Source organism: Petromyzon marinus, unplaced genomic scaffold (genome assembly GCF_048934315.1).
Source record: "Petromyzon marinus isolate PM22_M1 ecotype Great Lakes invasive population unplaced genomic scaffold, UKy_Petmar_22M1.pri1.0 PM_Scaffold_390, whole genome shotgun sequence".
Taxonomy (NCBI): Eukaryota; Metazoa; Chordata; class Hyperoartia; order Petromyzontiformes; family Petromyzontidae; genus Petromyzon; species Petromyzon marinus.
The window spans coordinates 13,404-28,618 of record NW_027423380.1 but is presented as its reverse complement, the minus strand read 5'-3'; the positions used below and the strand labels follow the sequence as shown (position 1 = coordinate 28,618).

The following is a 15,215-nucleotide window of genomic DNA, read 5'->3' as shown; positions in this document are numbered from 1 at the left end:
GAGTGTTGGGAGTGTGTTGGGAGTGTGTTGGGGAGTGTGTTGGGCGTGTGGGGGGAGTGTGGGGGGAGAGTGGTGGAGAGTTGTGGGAGTGTGTTGGGGTGTGGGGGGGTGTGGGGGGAGTGTGGGGGGAGTGTGTTGGGAGTGTGTTGGGAGTGTGGGGGGAGTGTGGGGGGAGTGTGGGGGGAGTGTGGGTGGAGAGTGGGGGGAGAGTGGGGGAGAGTTGGAGTGTTGGAGAGTTGTGGGGAGTGTGTTGGGAGTGTGGTGGGAGTGTGTTGGGAGTGTGTTGGGAGTGTGGGGGGAGTGTGGGGGGAGTGTGTTGGGAGGTGTGGGGGGAGTGTGGGGGGAGTGTGGGGGGAGAGTGGGGGGGAGAGTTGGAGTGTTGGGAGTGTGTTGGGAGTGTGTTGGGAGTGTGGGGGGAGAGTGGTGGGAGAGTTGTGGGAGTGTGTTGGGATGTGGGGGGAGTGTGTTGGGAGTGTGTTGGGAGTGTGGGGGGAGAGTGGGGGGAGAGTTGAGTGTTGGGAGTGTGTTGGGAGTGTGTTGGGAGTGTGTTGGGAGTGTGGGGGGAGTGTGGGGGGAGTGTGTTGGTAGTGTGTTGGGAGTGTGTTGGGAGTGTGTTGGGAGTGTGTTGGGAGTGTGGGGGGAGAGTGGGGGGAGTGTGTTGGGAGTGTGGGGGGAGTGTGTTGGGAGTGTGTTGGGGAGTGTTGGGAGTGTGTTGGGAGTGTGGGGGGAGTGTGGGGGGAGTGTGGGGGAGAGTGGGGGGAGACCCACGTGCTACCTTCTGGAAGAACGCGGAGAACTCGAAGTGTGGAGCTCTCTGTGGCCGCTTTGTTCCTCACGGCGATCTCCTCAATGGTGTCCTGCAGAAACTTCGCCATCTCCAGCTTACCCCGGAGTTCCTTCTTCAGACGCTCCTCCTGCTCCACGGGTGGGTGAGGGGGTGGGTGAGGCGGTGAGGGGGTGGGTGAGTGGGTGGGTGAGTGGGTGAGTGAGGGGATGGGTGAGGGGGTGGGTGAGTGGGTGGGTGAGTGAGTGAGTGAATGAGTGGGTGAGTGAGTGACTGAGCGAGTGACTGAGCGAGTGACTGAGCGAGTGACTGAGCGAGTGACTGAGTGAGTGACTGAGTGAGTGACTGAGTGAGTGACTGAGTGAGTGACTGAGTGAGTGACTGAGCGACTGAGCGAGTGACTGACAAAGTGAGCGACTGAGCGAGTGACTGAGTGACAGAGCGAGTGACTGAGCGAGTGAGTGAGTGACAGAGCGAGTGACTGAGCGAGTGAGTGAGTGACTGAGCGAGTGAGCGACTGAGTGAGCGACTGAGCGAGCGACTGAGCGAGTGAGTAACTGAGCGAGCGAGTGAGTGAGTGAGCGACTGATTGACAGAGTGAGTGACAGAGCGAGTGAATGAGTGAGTGTGCGACTGAGCGAGTGACTGAGCGAGTGAGTGACTGAGCGAGCGGCTGAGCGAGTGAGTGACTGAGCAAGCGACTGAGTGAGTGAGCGACTGAGCAAGTGAGTGACTGTGCGAGTGACTGAGCGAGTGACTGAGCGACTGAGCGAGCGACTGAGCGAGCGGCTGAGCGAGTGAGTCACTGAGCAAGTGACTGAGCGAGCGACTGAGCAAGTGAGTGACTGAGCGAGCGGCTGAGCGAGTGAGTGACTGAGCAAGCGACTGAGTGAGTGAGCGACTGAGCGAGTGAGTGACTGTGCGAGTGACTGAGCGAGTGACTGAGCGACTGAGCGAGCGACTGAGCGAGCGGCTGAGCGAGTGAGTCACTGAGCAAGTGACTGAGCGAGCGACTGAGCGAGTGAGTGACTGAACGAGCGACTGGGCGAGTGAGTGACTGAGCGAACGACTGAGTGAGTGAGCGACTGAGCGAGTGAGTGACTGTGCGAGTGACTGAGCGAGTGACTGAGCGACTGAGCGAGCGACTGAGCGAGCGGCTGAGCGAGTGAGTCACTGAGCAAGTGACTGAGCGAGCGACTGAGCAAGTGAGTGACTGAACGAGCGACTGGGCGAGTGAGTGACTGAGCGAACGACTGAGTGAGTCACTGAGCGAGTGACTGAGCGAGCGACTGAGCGACTGAGCGAGTGAGTGACTGAACGAGCGACTGGGCGAGTGAGTCACTGAGCGAGTGAGCGAGTGAGCGAGCGAACGACCTTGGTGGAGGAGCTCTCGAAGGTGGAGGGCAGCATATTTGGGAAGAGTTTGACGGCCACGGGGAGGAGGAACTCCATGAAGGGGACGATGATGAAGACGAGGAAGGGCACCAGGCGGAAGAGGTCCGCACAAGTCCGCAGGAACTGGGGCGCACGGTGACACGGATACGGGATAGCATCTCCACCACCTCCATCACCAACACCTCCATCACCACCTCCATCACCATCACCATCTCCATCACCATCAACACCAACACCTTCACCACCTCCATCACCACCTCCACCACCTCCATCACCACCAACACCACCATCACCACCTCCACCACCATCACCATCATCATCTTCACCACCATCACCACCTCCACCACCTCCATCACCATCACCACCTCCACCACCATCACCACCTCCACCACCATCACCACCTCCACCACCATCACCACCAACACCACCATCACCACCTCCACCACCTCCATCACCAACACCTCCACCACCACCATCACCACCATCACCACCATCACCACCACCATCACCACCATCACCACCATCACCACCTTCACCACCAACACCTTCACCACCTCCATCACCACCAACACCTCCATCACCACCACCACCATCACCACCATCATCACCACCATCACCACCAACACCTCCATCACCACCACCATCACCACCATCACCACCACCATCACCACCACCACCACCTTCACCACCAACACCTTCACCACCTCCACCACCATCACCACCTCCACCACCATCACCACCACCTCCACCACCACCACCTCCACCGCCATCACCACCAACACCACCATCACCACCTCCACCACCTCCATCACCACCAACACCACCATCACCACCTCCACCACCATCACCATCATCATCTTCACCACCATCACCACCTCCACCACCTCCATCACCATCACCACCTCCACCACCATCACCATCACCACCTCCACCACCATCACCACCATCACCTCCACCACCACCACCACCATCACCACCACCTCCACCAACACCACCATCACCATCACCACCTCCACCATCACCACCTTCACCACCTCCACCACTTCCACCACCACCTTCACCACCACCAACACCACCTTCACCTCCACCACCACCACCAACACCACCTTCACCACCACCACCTCCACCACCATCACCAACACCACCTCCACCATCACCACCTCCACCACCTTCACCACCTTCACCAACACCACCACCACTTCCACCACCATCACCAACACCACCACCTTCACCTCCACCACCTCCACCACCACCTCCACCACCTTCACCACCACCACCACCTTCACCACCTTCACCACCATCACCACCACCTCCACCATCACCACTATCACCACCTCCATCACCACCACCACCTTCACCACCACCACCACCACCATCACCACCATCACCACCACCATCATCACCACCATCACCACCACCACCTTCACCATCACCACCACCATCACCACCATCACCATCACCACCATCACCATCACCACCAACTTCACCGCCGCTGCTACCTCAACTACCACCACCTCCACTTTCACCACCACCGCATCATCACCACCACCATACACTACACACACCACACCACACCCACCAACCCACCTCACACACCTTCACCACACACCCACCTCACACACCCCACACCACACACACCACACACACACACACATACCACACCACACACATACCACACTCACACACCACACACATACCACACACATACCACACACATACCACACACACACCACACACACACCACACACACACCACACACACACCACACACACACCACACACACCACAAACACCTCACACACTACACCCCACACTACACCCCACACTACACCCCACACACTACACAACACCCCACACTACACCCCACACATTACACCCCACACCACACAAACACCACACACACCCCACACACTACACCCCACACCCCACTCACTACACCCCACCACACCCCACACTACACCCTACACTACACCACACACACACCCCACACCACACACTACACAACACACCACACAACACCCCACTACACCCCACACTACACACACAACACCCCACACACACACACCACACACACTACACTACACCCCACACCACACAAACACCACACACACACCACACTACACAACACCCCACACTACACCCCACCACACCCCACTACACCCCACACACTACACCCCACACAACCACCACACTACACATACACCACACAAACCCCCCACACCCCACCCCACACACTACACCCCACTACACACACAACACCTCACACTACACCCCACACACACCACACACCCCACACTACACTACACCCCACACCACACACCCCACACACTACACCCCACACTACACTACACCCCACACTACACCCCACACCACACACTACACTACACCCCACACCACACAAACACCACACAAACCCCCCACACACTACACTACACCCCACACTACACCCCACCCTACACCCCACACAACACCCCACACTACCCCACACCACCACACAACACCCCACCACACACACCACCACCACACCCCACCTGTCTGCGCTCCCTGCGTGACAGCGTGTGCCCGTGCAGGATCCTCCACAGCATGCGAGCGGCGATCTTGGTGTCGATGCCGAGGAGACGGAAGCCGTGGTAGTAGTGGCGGCACTCCGACACCACCACCTGCCACACGGAGCGCCGGGCCGGCCGACCCGTGCCTTCCACTGCCGCGGCAGAGGAGGCGGTGGAGGCGGTGGAGGCGGTGGCGCTGGTGGCGGTGGAGGCGGTGGAGGCGGTGGTGGCGGTGGAGGCGGTGGAGGCGCTGGAGGCGGTGGAGGCGGTGGAGGCGGTGGTGGAGGCGGCGGAGGAGGCGGTGGAGGCGGTGGAGGCGGTGGGCGGAGCATCGAGGACCCCTGCGTGGGAAGAGAGGGCGTCCGGGGAGATGCCTGCAGGGGGATTTTTTTGGGGGGTTTTTTTTTTTTTTTCAACAAAAAATAAAAATGTGTTGTTGGGGTGGGTGGTGGTGGTAGTGGAGGGGGTGGTGGGTGGTGGTGGGTGGGTGGTGGTGGGTGGTGGTGGGTGGTGGAGGGGGTGGTGGGTGGTGGTGGGGGTGGTGGTGGTGGGGGGGTGGTGGTGGTGGAGTGGGTGGTGGTGGTAGTGGAGGGGGTGGTGGGTGGTGGTGGTGGGGTGGTGTTGGTGGGGTGGTGGGTGGTGGAGGGGGTGGTGATGGTGGGTGGTGGTGGTGGTGGTGGGGTGGTGGTGGTGGTGTTGTTGGTGGGTGGTGGTGTGGGTGGGGATGCAATGGGGGGCTACTTGGGGGAGCTTTGTCTCTGTGTATAACAGCACTTGCCCCTACAGCCCTGCTAGAGGCTACCTGGGGGAGCTTTGTCTGTGTCTCAGCACTTGCCCCTACAGCCCTGCCAGAGGCTACCTGGGGGAGCTTCATCTGTGTCTCAGCACTTGCCCCTACAGCCCTGCCAGAGGCTACCTGGAGGAGCTTTGTCTGTGTCTCAGCACTTGCCCCTCCAGGCCTGCCAGAGGCTACCTGGGGGAGCTTTGTCTGTGTCTCAGCACTTGCCCCTACAGCCCTGCTAGAGGCTACCTGGGGGAGCTTTGTCTGTGTCTCAGCACTTGCCCCTACAGCCCTGCTAGAGGCTACCTGGGGGAGCTTTGTCTGTGCCTCAGCACTTGCCCCTACAGCACTGCTAGAGGCTACCTGGGGGAGCTTTGTCTGTGTGTGTGTGTACACAGCACTTGCCCCTACATCCCTGCCAGAGGCTACCCGGGGGAGCTTTGTCTGTGCCTCAGCACTTGCCCCTACAGCGCTGCCAGAGGCTACCTGGGGGAGCTTTGTCTGTGTGTGTGTGTACACAGCACTTGCCCCTACAGCCCTGCTAGAGGCTACCTGGGGGAGCTTTGTCTGTGTCTCAGCACTTGCCCCCTACAGCGCTGCCAGAGGCTACCTGGGGGAGCTTTGTCTGTGTCTCAGCACTTTCCCCTACAGCCCTGCTAGACGCTACCTGGGGGAGCTTTGTCTGTGTCTCAGCACTTGCCCCTACAGCCCTGCCAGAGGCTACCTGGGGGAGCTTTGTCTGTGTCTCAGCACTTGCCCCTCCAGGCCTGCCAGAGGCTACCTGGGGGAGCTTTGTCTGTGTCTCAGCACTTGCCCCTACAGCCCTGCTAGAGTCTACCTGGCAGAGCTTTGTCTGTGTCTCAGCACTTGCCCCTACAGCCCTGCCAGAGGCTACCTGGGGGAGCTTTGTCTGTGTCTCAGCACTTGCCCCTACAGCCCTGCTAGAGGCTACCTGGGGGAGCTTTGTCTGTGCCTCAGCACTTGCCCCTACAGCCCTGCTAGAGGCTACCTGGGGGAGCTTTGTCTGTGCCTCAGCACTTGCCCCTACAGCTCTGCTAGAGGCTACCTGGGGGAGCTTTGTCTGTGCCTCAGCACTTGCCCCTACCGCGCTGCCAGAGGCTACCTGGGGGATCTTTGTCTGTGTGTGTACACAGCACTTGCCCCTACAGCGCTGCCAGAGGCTACCTGGGGGAGCTTTGTCTGTGTCTCAGCACTTGCCCCTACAGCTCTGCTAGAGGCTACCTGGGGGATATCTTTGTCTGTGTGTGTGTGTAACAGCACTTGCCCCTACAGCCCTGCCAGAGACTACCTGGGGGATCTTTGTCTGTGTGTGTGTACACAGCACTTGCCCCCTACAGCACTTGCCCCCTGCATCCCTGCCAGAGGCTACCTGGGGGGAGCTTTGTCTGTGTGTCTCAGCACTTGCCCCTACAGCCCTGCCAGAGGCTACCCGGGGGAGCTTTGTCTGTACCTGGCAGAGGGGTGAGGTCTTCAAGTTTTTTGCTCTGCAAAGGGGGGGGGGGGGGCACAAACAGAATTGTCCCGGCGTCAACACTCAACAGCGGACCGCGACGATTTTGCTTCGCGTTTTGAAAAGTTTCCTCGTGAGCCGCAGGCAGGGGGAGCCCCTTTCCCCTTCGGGGGGCTTGTAAAGTCACCACCGCAGAAGGGGAGACAAATGAGGTGACGAGATTTAAAACGATAAAAATGCATCGCGACGTTTCGGTTGCGACGGACGCAAGAGCAATCATCATTGGGTGGGGAAACCACAGCAAAAAATTTTTGTTAAAAAAAATGGAAAACATTTTTTCTAAAAAAATGTTTTTCTAAAAAAAAATTTCTAAAAATGTTTCTACATTTTTTTTTCCAACTTTAAAAAAGAATTGAATTTGCCCCAAAAAAAAAATTTTTGCAATCAATTTCTTCCAATTTTTTTTTCCATAATACAAATGTAAACGATAGAATGCATCGCGACGTTTCGATTGCGACGCAAAGCAATCATCATTAGGTGGGAAAATCACAGCAAATTTTTTTGTTAAACAAATTTTTTTTTAAAAAAAACGTAAAACAAATTTTTCTAAAATTTTTTTTTTCCAACTTTAAAAAAGAATTGAATTTGCCCAAAAAAAAAAATGTTTTTGCAAACAATTTCTTCCAATTTTTTTTCCATAATACAAATGTAAACGATAAAATGCATCACGACGTTTCGGTTGTGACGCAGAGCAATCATCATTAGGTGGGAAAGCCACAGCAAATATAAAAAAAAATGGAAAATTATTTTTCTAAATTTTTTTCCAACTTTAAAAAAGAATTGAATTTGCCCCAAAAAAATTTTTTTTTTGCAAACAATTTCTTCCAATTTTTTTCCCATAATACAAATGTAAACGATAAAATGCATCGCGACGTTTCGGTTGCGACGCAGAGCAATCATCATTAGGTGGGAAAGCCACAGCAAAATTTAAAAAAAAATGTAAAAATTTTTCAGTCATCAGGTGTGAAAGTGTGGCCTGCTGCTGATTGTTTTTAAAATGTAGCCCAAGGGTGGTCGTAAAGTGGACGGGCTAAGTGATGTTAATGTGAGACATTAGCATGTTACTGTCAGATAGGAGGAGAGCGTGTGTGTGTCTGTGTGTGTGTCTGTGTGTGTGTCTGTGTGTGTGTCTGTGTGTGTGTCTGTGTGTGTGTCTGTGTGTGTGTCTGTGTGTGTGTCTGTGTGTGTGTCTGTGTGTGTGTGTCTCGCGGTGCCGGACGGGCAACTCTGTCGTGGACAGTGCTGTGGGGGGAGGACCAATTCCGATTGGGTCCTCCCCTCATGGCGTCTATGACCACCACAGTGGCTAAACGGGGGCTCTGGACGGGTGCGAGGGGCTGGTAGCCCCTCCACCTTCAATTAATTACCACGAAACCACGAGTTAAACTGAAATATGTAACTAATAAGCTTGTGCCGGAGGCCCCGGGGGGCCAGGCGTCTATGACGTCTCCTGGCCAAACCCCAATTGGCGGAGCCAGGAGATTGAATACCTACCCTCGGGGCTACTCCAGAAACAACGAAAAGCCACTACGGGTGGCCACGTGGAATGTTCGAACGCTCACTGCAGAGGAGAGGCTGCCGCTCCTCTGACCCAGCCATCGCAGCCTTGCCTGCCGGAGGAGCTCACCGATGGAGCTCACCGATGGGACCCTGCCCAGATCTTTCAAGGATTTGTGAGCTCCTCACACAATCCAGTCTGGTTAAACCCAGGATGGATCGTAGGCAGGCCAGCCTAAATGTTTCTAACCGGCGAAGATGTTCCATTAGGGATCTATGCGGCATTCAGGAGGTCCGGTGGACCGGCTCTGGCTCCTGCCACCATGAGGGGTGGACAGTCCTCTACTCGGGGCAGCAGACTGCCAAACAACAGGGTGTGGGTCTTCTTTTGAACAAAAGAATGAAGGGGGCGTGGGAGCGTGGCGGTGAGGTGTGGGAAGCTGTAAGCCCCAGGCTACTTTGGGCTCGCCTTCCCATCAACCGGAGGCGAGGAATGGTGGTCGTGGTTACTTATGCCCCCACCGAAGATGAACATCCGTGGAGGGATGCAGGCAAAGCCGATGAGTCAGATGCCTTCTATGTCCTCCTGTCACAGGTGCTGGCTAAAGTGGCCCCTCGGGATAGAGTCATCATGTTGGGTGACTTCAATGCCCGAGTTGGTCATGATACTGGCACCTGGTCTGGAGTGATTGGAGGGCATGGGCCAGATCAGCTCAATAACAAAGGTAGGAGGCTGCTCGATTTTTGTGCAGCCCATGGGCTTGTAATTACCAACACGCTGTTCCGGCATCGGCGCATCCACACATCATGGATGCATGCCGGGTCCAAGCAAGAACATCTGCTGGACTACATAGTGACGGACCAGCGAATGCGAGCCCATGTCCTTGACACCAGGACCTACCGTGGAGCTGATCTGCCCTCTGACCATCGACTAGTCATCTGTAAGATGCGCCTGCCATTCTTCCACTCCGGTGGTGGGTGTACACCCAGGAACCCATTCCAACATAAAGTGGCCTGGTCTCAGTTATCTGATGAAAGTTGCAAGCGAGAATTTCATCATCGCTTGCGGCTGGGATTGGCATCGTCCCCGACTCCTCCTGATGTCGAGGGTAAATGGGCGAGGTTTAGGACTGTGACTCATGCAGCTGCAATGGCTGATTTGGGTACGCGGTCCAGACCTCCCCAGAGACCCTGGCTGACAGAGGAGGTGTTCAGGATGGTTGAGAAAAAGCGACAGGCCCACTGTTATCGGCTACAGAATCCCACGTCAGAGAATGAGGAGGCTTACCGCAGCCTTCGCTTGGAGGTTCGGAGAGCCGTGAGGCGCTGCAAGGATGGGTGGTGGTCGCGGGTTGCTGAGGAGATGGAGTCTGCCTCAGTGGCCCGTGATCACAAATCTCTATTTAACTCCATCAAAAAAGTAACCTGCAGCGCCACACCTATTACCATAATTAGGGGAAAAAACGGTGATCCAATCTCCGACCCCCAGGAACAGGTTCAAGGATTTGCTGAGCATTTCTGTGAGGTCCTGGGGGAGGGAAAATCCCTCAGCCAGGAAAACATCGTGGCACAAAGTGAGGATGACCCTGCTGAGGCTGCGGTGCCTCAAATATTGGAAGAAGTCACCCCCTGTGAGTGACTGGCTGAGGTGCCATCTGCTGAGGAAGTATTGAAGGCGATCCGGAGTCTGAGACCAGGAAAGGCAGCGGGCAGAGATGATCTCCCAAGCGAAATGCTGAGGGAGGGTGACGTTTGTGCACAGACTGCCCTATATGACATCATAACAACAGTCTGGACCACTGGACGGGTTCCGCAGGATTGGAAGGATGCCCTGTTGGTCCCCCTTTTTAAGAAGGGGGACCGCACAGACTGTAAAAACTACAGGGGCATCTCACTCCTCAGTGTGCCGGGAAAGGTCCTGGCAAGGATTATTCAGCATCGCCTTGCCAGGCACGCTGAGGAGAGGCTTGCGGAGCCCCAATGCGGTTTCAGGAAAGGGCGTCCTGCACAGATGCCATATTTTCTGTCCGTCTGCTACAGCAGAGGTGTAGGGAATTCCAACAAGACCTACATCTCTGCTTTATTGACCTGGTCAAGGCCTATGATACCATCAGTAGGCCTGGGCTCTGGGTCGTTCTTCGTGCTTTTGGAGTACCTGACCCTCTGCTCACGATCATTAAGGACCTTCATGATGGTGAGCGGGCCCGGGTAAAACTACGTGGCCGGGAGTCAGAGCCATTCCCTGTACACCTTGGGGTGCGACAGGGATGTCCTCTGGCTCCCACATTATTTAACATCTATTTTGACCACGTAGTTCGTGAAGCCTTCAATAGCTGTACCGGGGGAATCTCCATATGGTACAGATATAATGGGAGGCTAATCGATGCCCGGGTGCGGTCAAGGGATGGCTCCCTATTGCTCAACCACGTTATGTATGCTGATGATTTGGTAATATCTGCTCAGTCAGAGGAGGAGTTGGAGACGCTGCTGCTGAGACTGGAGCGTGCCACTAAGAGGTGGGGCCTTACCATCAGCCCCACCAAAACTAAGCACCTGCCTGGGTATTTTGTACCATCGGACACTCCACCCCCACAACTCCCAATCGGTGATGGGGCAGTTGTGGAGAGAGTGGAGAGTTTCCCATACCTGGGCAGTGTGCTTATGACTGGCTCCAGTTTAACAGCAGAGGTCTCACTCCGAATCAGTCGAGCGGCAATATCTTTTCATCGGTTGCGTAACGCTGTGTGGAAGCTACCTGGTCTGTCGCTCCGCACTAAGCTTCAGGTCTTCTCGGCCACGGTCATTCCCTCCCTTCTCTACGCTTGCGAAACGTGGACCCCCCTAATGGAACATCTTCGCCGGTTAGAAACATTTAGGCTGGCCTGCCTACGATCCATCCTGGGTTTAACCAGACTGGATTGTGTGAGGAGCTCACAAATCCTTGAAAGATCTGGGCAGGGTCCCATCGGTGAGCTCCATCGGTGAGCTCCTCCGGCAGGCAAGGCTGCGATGGCTGGGTCATGTAGCCCGCATGCCCAGCCACCGCATGCCGAAACAGCTTTTGTTTGGCCGGATTGAGGGGGCTAAGCGGGCGCGGCACGGGCTAGAGAAGAGATGGAGTGATGTGGTACAGGAGGACGTGGAGCTGAGTGGACTTGCCGATGACTGGTACCAGCGGTGTCAAGATCGGCCTCTGTGGAGGAGGCTCGTGAAGGATGCTACTGGGCAGTTGGAGGCAGTCGCCCTCCAACAACAACGGAGGGCGGAGGAGCGACGCTCACAACAACGAGCGGAGCGCCGGGTGGCTAAAGCACAGCAGGTTGGCACAGTAGGGGGCACAGGTGGTGCATCAGCCAGTCATCTCAGTCAGTCGACCCGTGGCACCTGGGTCTGCCCAGTGACCTCCTGCCAGCGGGCGTTCGACACTTCACGTGGCCTCACGGTGCACATAGCCTGGCACAAGCGTCGTGGTGACGTCACCGCCACTTAGTGGCGAATGGCGGTTGTTGTTGTTGTTGTGTGTCTGTGTGTGTGTCTGTGTGCGTGTCTGTGTGCGTGTCTGTGTGTGTGTCTGTGTGTGTCTGTGTGTGAGTCTGTGTGTGTGTCTGTGTGTGTGTGTCTGTGTGTGTCTGTGTGTGTGTGTGTCTGTGTGTGTGTCTGTGTGTGTGTCTGTGTGTGTGTCTGTGTGTGTGTCTGTGTGTGTCTGTGTGTGTGTCTGTGTGTGTGTCTGTGTGTGTGTGTCTGTGTGCGTGTCTGTGTGTGTCTGTGTGTGTGTGTGTGTGTTTGTCTGTGTGTGTCTGTGCGTGTATGTGTGTCTGTCTGTGTGTGTGTCTGTGTGTGCGGTTTCAGGAAAGGGCAGTCCTGCACAGATGCCATATTTTCTGTCCGTCTGCTACAGCAGAGATGTAGGGAATTCCAACAAGACCTACATCTCTGCTTTATTGACCTGGTCAAGGCCTATGATACCATCAGTAGGCCTGGGCTCTGGGTCGTTCTTCGTGCTTTTGGAGTACCTGACCCTCTGCTCACGATCATTAAGGACCTTCATGATGGTGAGCGGGCCCGGGTAAAACTACGTGGCCGGGAGTCAGAGCCATTCCCTGTACACCTTGGGGTGCGACAGGGATGTCCTCTGGCTCCCACATTTTGACCACGTAGTTCGTGAAGCTTTCAATAGCTGTACCGGGGGAATCTCCATTTGGTACAGATATAATGAGAGGCTGATCGATGCCTGGGTGCGGTCAAGGGATGGCTCCCTATTGCTCAACCACGTTATTTATGCCGATGATTTGGTAATAGCTGCTCATTCAGAGGAGGAGTTGGAGACGCTGCTGCTGAGACTGGAGCGTGCCACTAAGAGATGGGGCCTTACCATCAGCCCCACCAAAACTAAGCACCTGCCTGGGTATTTTGTGCCATCGGACACTCCATCCCAACAACTCCCTATCGGTGATGGGGCAGTTGTGGAGAGAGTGGAGAGTTTCCCATACCTGGGCAGTGTGCTTATGACCGGCTCCAGATTAACAGCAGAGGTCTCACTCCGAATCAGTCGAGCGGCAATATCTTTTCATCGGTTGCGTAACGCTGTGTGGAAGCTACCTGGTCTGTCGCTCCGCAATAAGCTTCAGGTCTTCTCGGCCACGGTAATTCCCTCCCTTCTCTACGCTTGCGAAACGTGGACCCCCCTAATGGAACATCTTCGCCGGTTAGAAACATTTAGGTTGGCCGGCCTACGATCCATCCTGGGTTTAACCAGACTGGATTGTGTGAGGAGCTCACAAATCCTTGAAAGATCTGGGCAAGGTCCCATCGGTGAGCTCCTCCGGCAGGCAAGGCTGCGTTGGCTGGGTCATGTAGCCCGCATGCCCAGCCACCGCATGCCAAAACAGCTTTTGTTCGGCCGGATCGAGGGGGCTAAACGGGCGCGGCACGGGCTAGAGAAGAGATGGAGTGATGTGGTACAGGAGGACGTGGAGCTGAGCGGACTTGCCGATGACTGGTACCAGCGGTGTCAAGATCGGCCTCTGTGGAGGAGGCTCGTGAAGGATGTTACTGGGCAGTTGGAGGCAGTCGCCCTCCAACAACAACGGAGGGCGGAGGAGCGACGCTCACAACAACGAGCGGAGCGCCGGGTGGCTAAAGCACAGCAGGTTGGCACAGTAGGGGGCACAGGTGGTGCATCAGCCAGTCATCTCAGTCAGTCGACCCGTGGCACCTGGGTCTGCCCCGTGACCTCCTGCCAGCGGGCGTTTGACACTTCACGTGGCCTCAAGGTGCACATGGCCTGGCACAAGCGTTGTGGTGACGTCACCGCCACTTAGTGGCGAATGGCGGTTGTTGTTGTCTGTGTGTGTCTGTCTGTGTGTCTGTGTGTGTGTTTGTGTGTGTCTGTGTGTGTCTGTGTGTGTCTGTGTGTGTCTGTGTGTGTGTGTCAATGCGTGCGTCTGTGTGCATCTATGCGTCTATGTGTGTGTGTGTTCTGTGTGTGTGTTACGTGTGTGTGTCTGTGTGTGCATCTATGTGTGTGTGCATCCATGTGTGCGTGTGTGTGTTATGTGTGTGTCTGTGTGTGCATGTCTGCGTGTTACATATTTAATTCATGGTTTCGTGGTAATTAATTGAAGGTGGAGGGGTTACCAGCCCCTCGCACCCGTCCAGAGCCCCCGTTTAGCCCCTGTGGTGGTCACAGACGGCATGAGGGGAGGAGCCAATCGGCACTGTCCACGACAGAGTTGCCCGTCCGGCACCGCGAGGAGGTAGGGGGTTGTTTTGGAGGATTGGAAGGATGCCCTGGTGGTCCCCCTCTTTAAGAAGGGGGACCGCACAGACTGTAACAACTACAGGGGCATCTCACTCCTCAGTGTGCCGGGAAAGGTCCTGGCAAGGATTATTCAGCATCGCCTTGCCAGGCACGCTGAGGAGAGGCTTGCGGAGCCCCAATGCGGTTTCAGGAAAGGGCGGTCCTGCACAGATGCCATATTTTCTGTCCGTCTGCTACAGCAGAGGTGTAGGGAATTCCAACAAGACCTACATCTCTGCTTTATTGACCTGGTCAAGGCCTATGATACCATCAGTAGGCCTGGGCTCTGGGTTGTTCTTCGTGCTTTTGGAGTCCCTGACCCTCTGCTCACGATCATTAAGGACCTTCATGATGGTGAGCGGGCCCGGGTAAAACTACGTGGCCGGGAGTCAGAGCCATTCCCTGTACACCTTGGGGTGCGACAGGGATGTCCTCTGGCTCCCACATTTTGACCACGTAGTTCGTGAAGCTTTCAATAGCTGTACCGGGGGAATCTCCATTTGGTACAGATATAATGAGAGGCTGATCGATGCCTGGGTGCGGTCAAGGGATGGCTCCCTATTGCTCAACCACGTTATGTATGCCGATGATTTGGTAATAGCTGCTCATTCAGAGGAGGAGTTGGAGATGCTGCTGCTGAGACTGGAGCGTGCCACTAAGAGATGGGGCCTTACCATCAGCCCCACCAAAACTAAGCACCTGCCTGGGTATTTTGTACCATCGGACACTCCACCCTTACAACTCCCTATCGGTGATGGGGCAGTTGTGGAGAGAGTGGAGAGTTTCCCATACCTGGGCAGTGTGCTTATGACCGGCTCCGGATTAACAGCAGAGGTCTCACTCCGAATCAGTCGAGCGGCAATATCTTTTCATCGGTTG

The 15,215-nt window shown here is 55.8% G+C and overlaps 1 protein-coding gene across 1 annotated transcript in view; it reads right to left on the bottom strand.

Moving 5' to 3' along the window:
- Nucleotides 1-15,215, bottom strand: part of LOC116936817 (mitochondrial proton/calcium exchanger protein-like) — an 84,145-nt gene that overhangs the window by 55,533 nt on the left and 13,397 nt on the right. Inside the window, 5 exon segments of the mRNA XM_076064334.1 lie at nt 776-800; nt 802-914; nt 2,159-2,302; nt 4,710-5,068; nt 6,980-7,013. Coding sequence (XP_075920449.1) covers nt 776-800; nt 802-914; nt 2,159-2,302; nt 4,710-5,068; nt 6,980-7,013 — 675 coding nt within the window.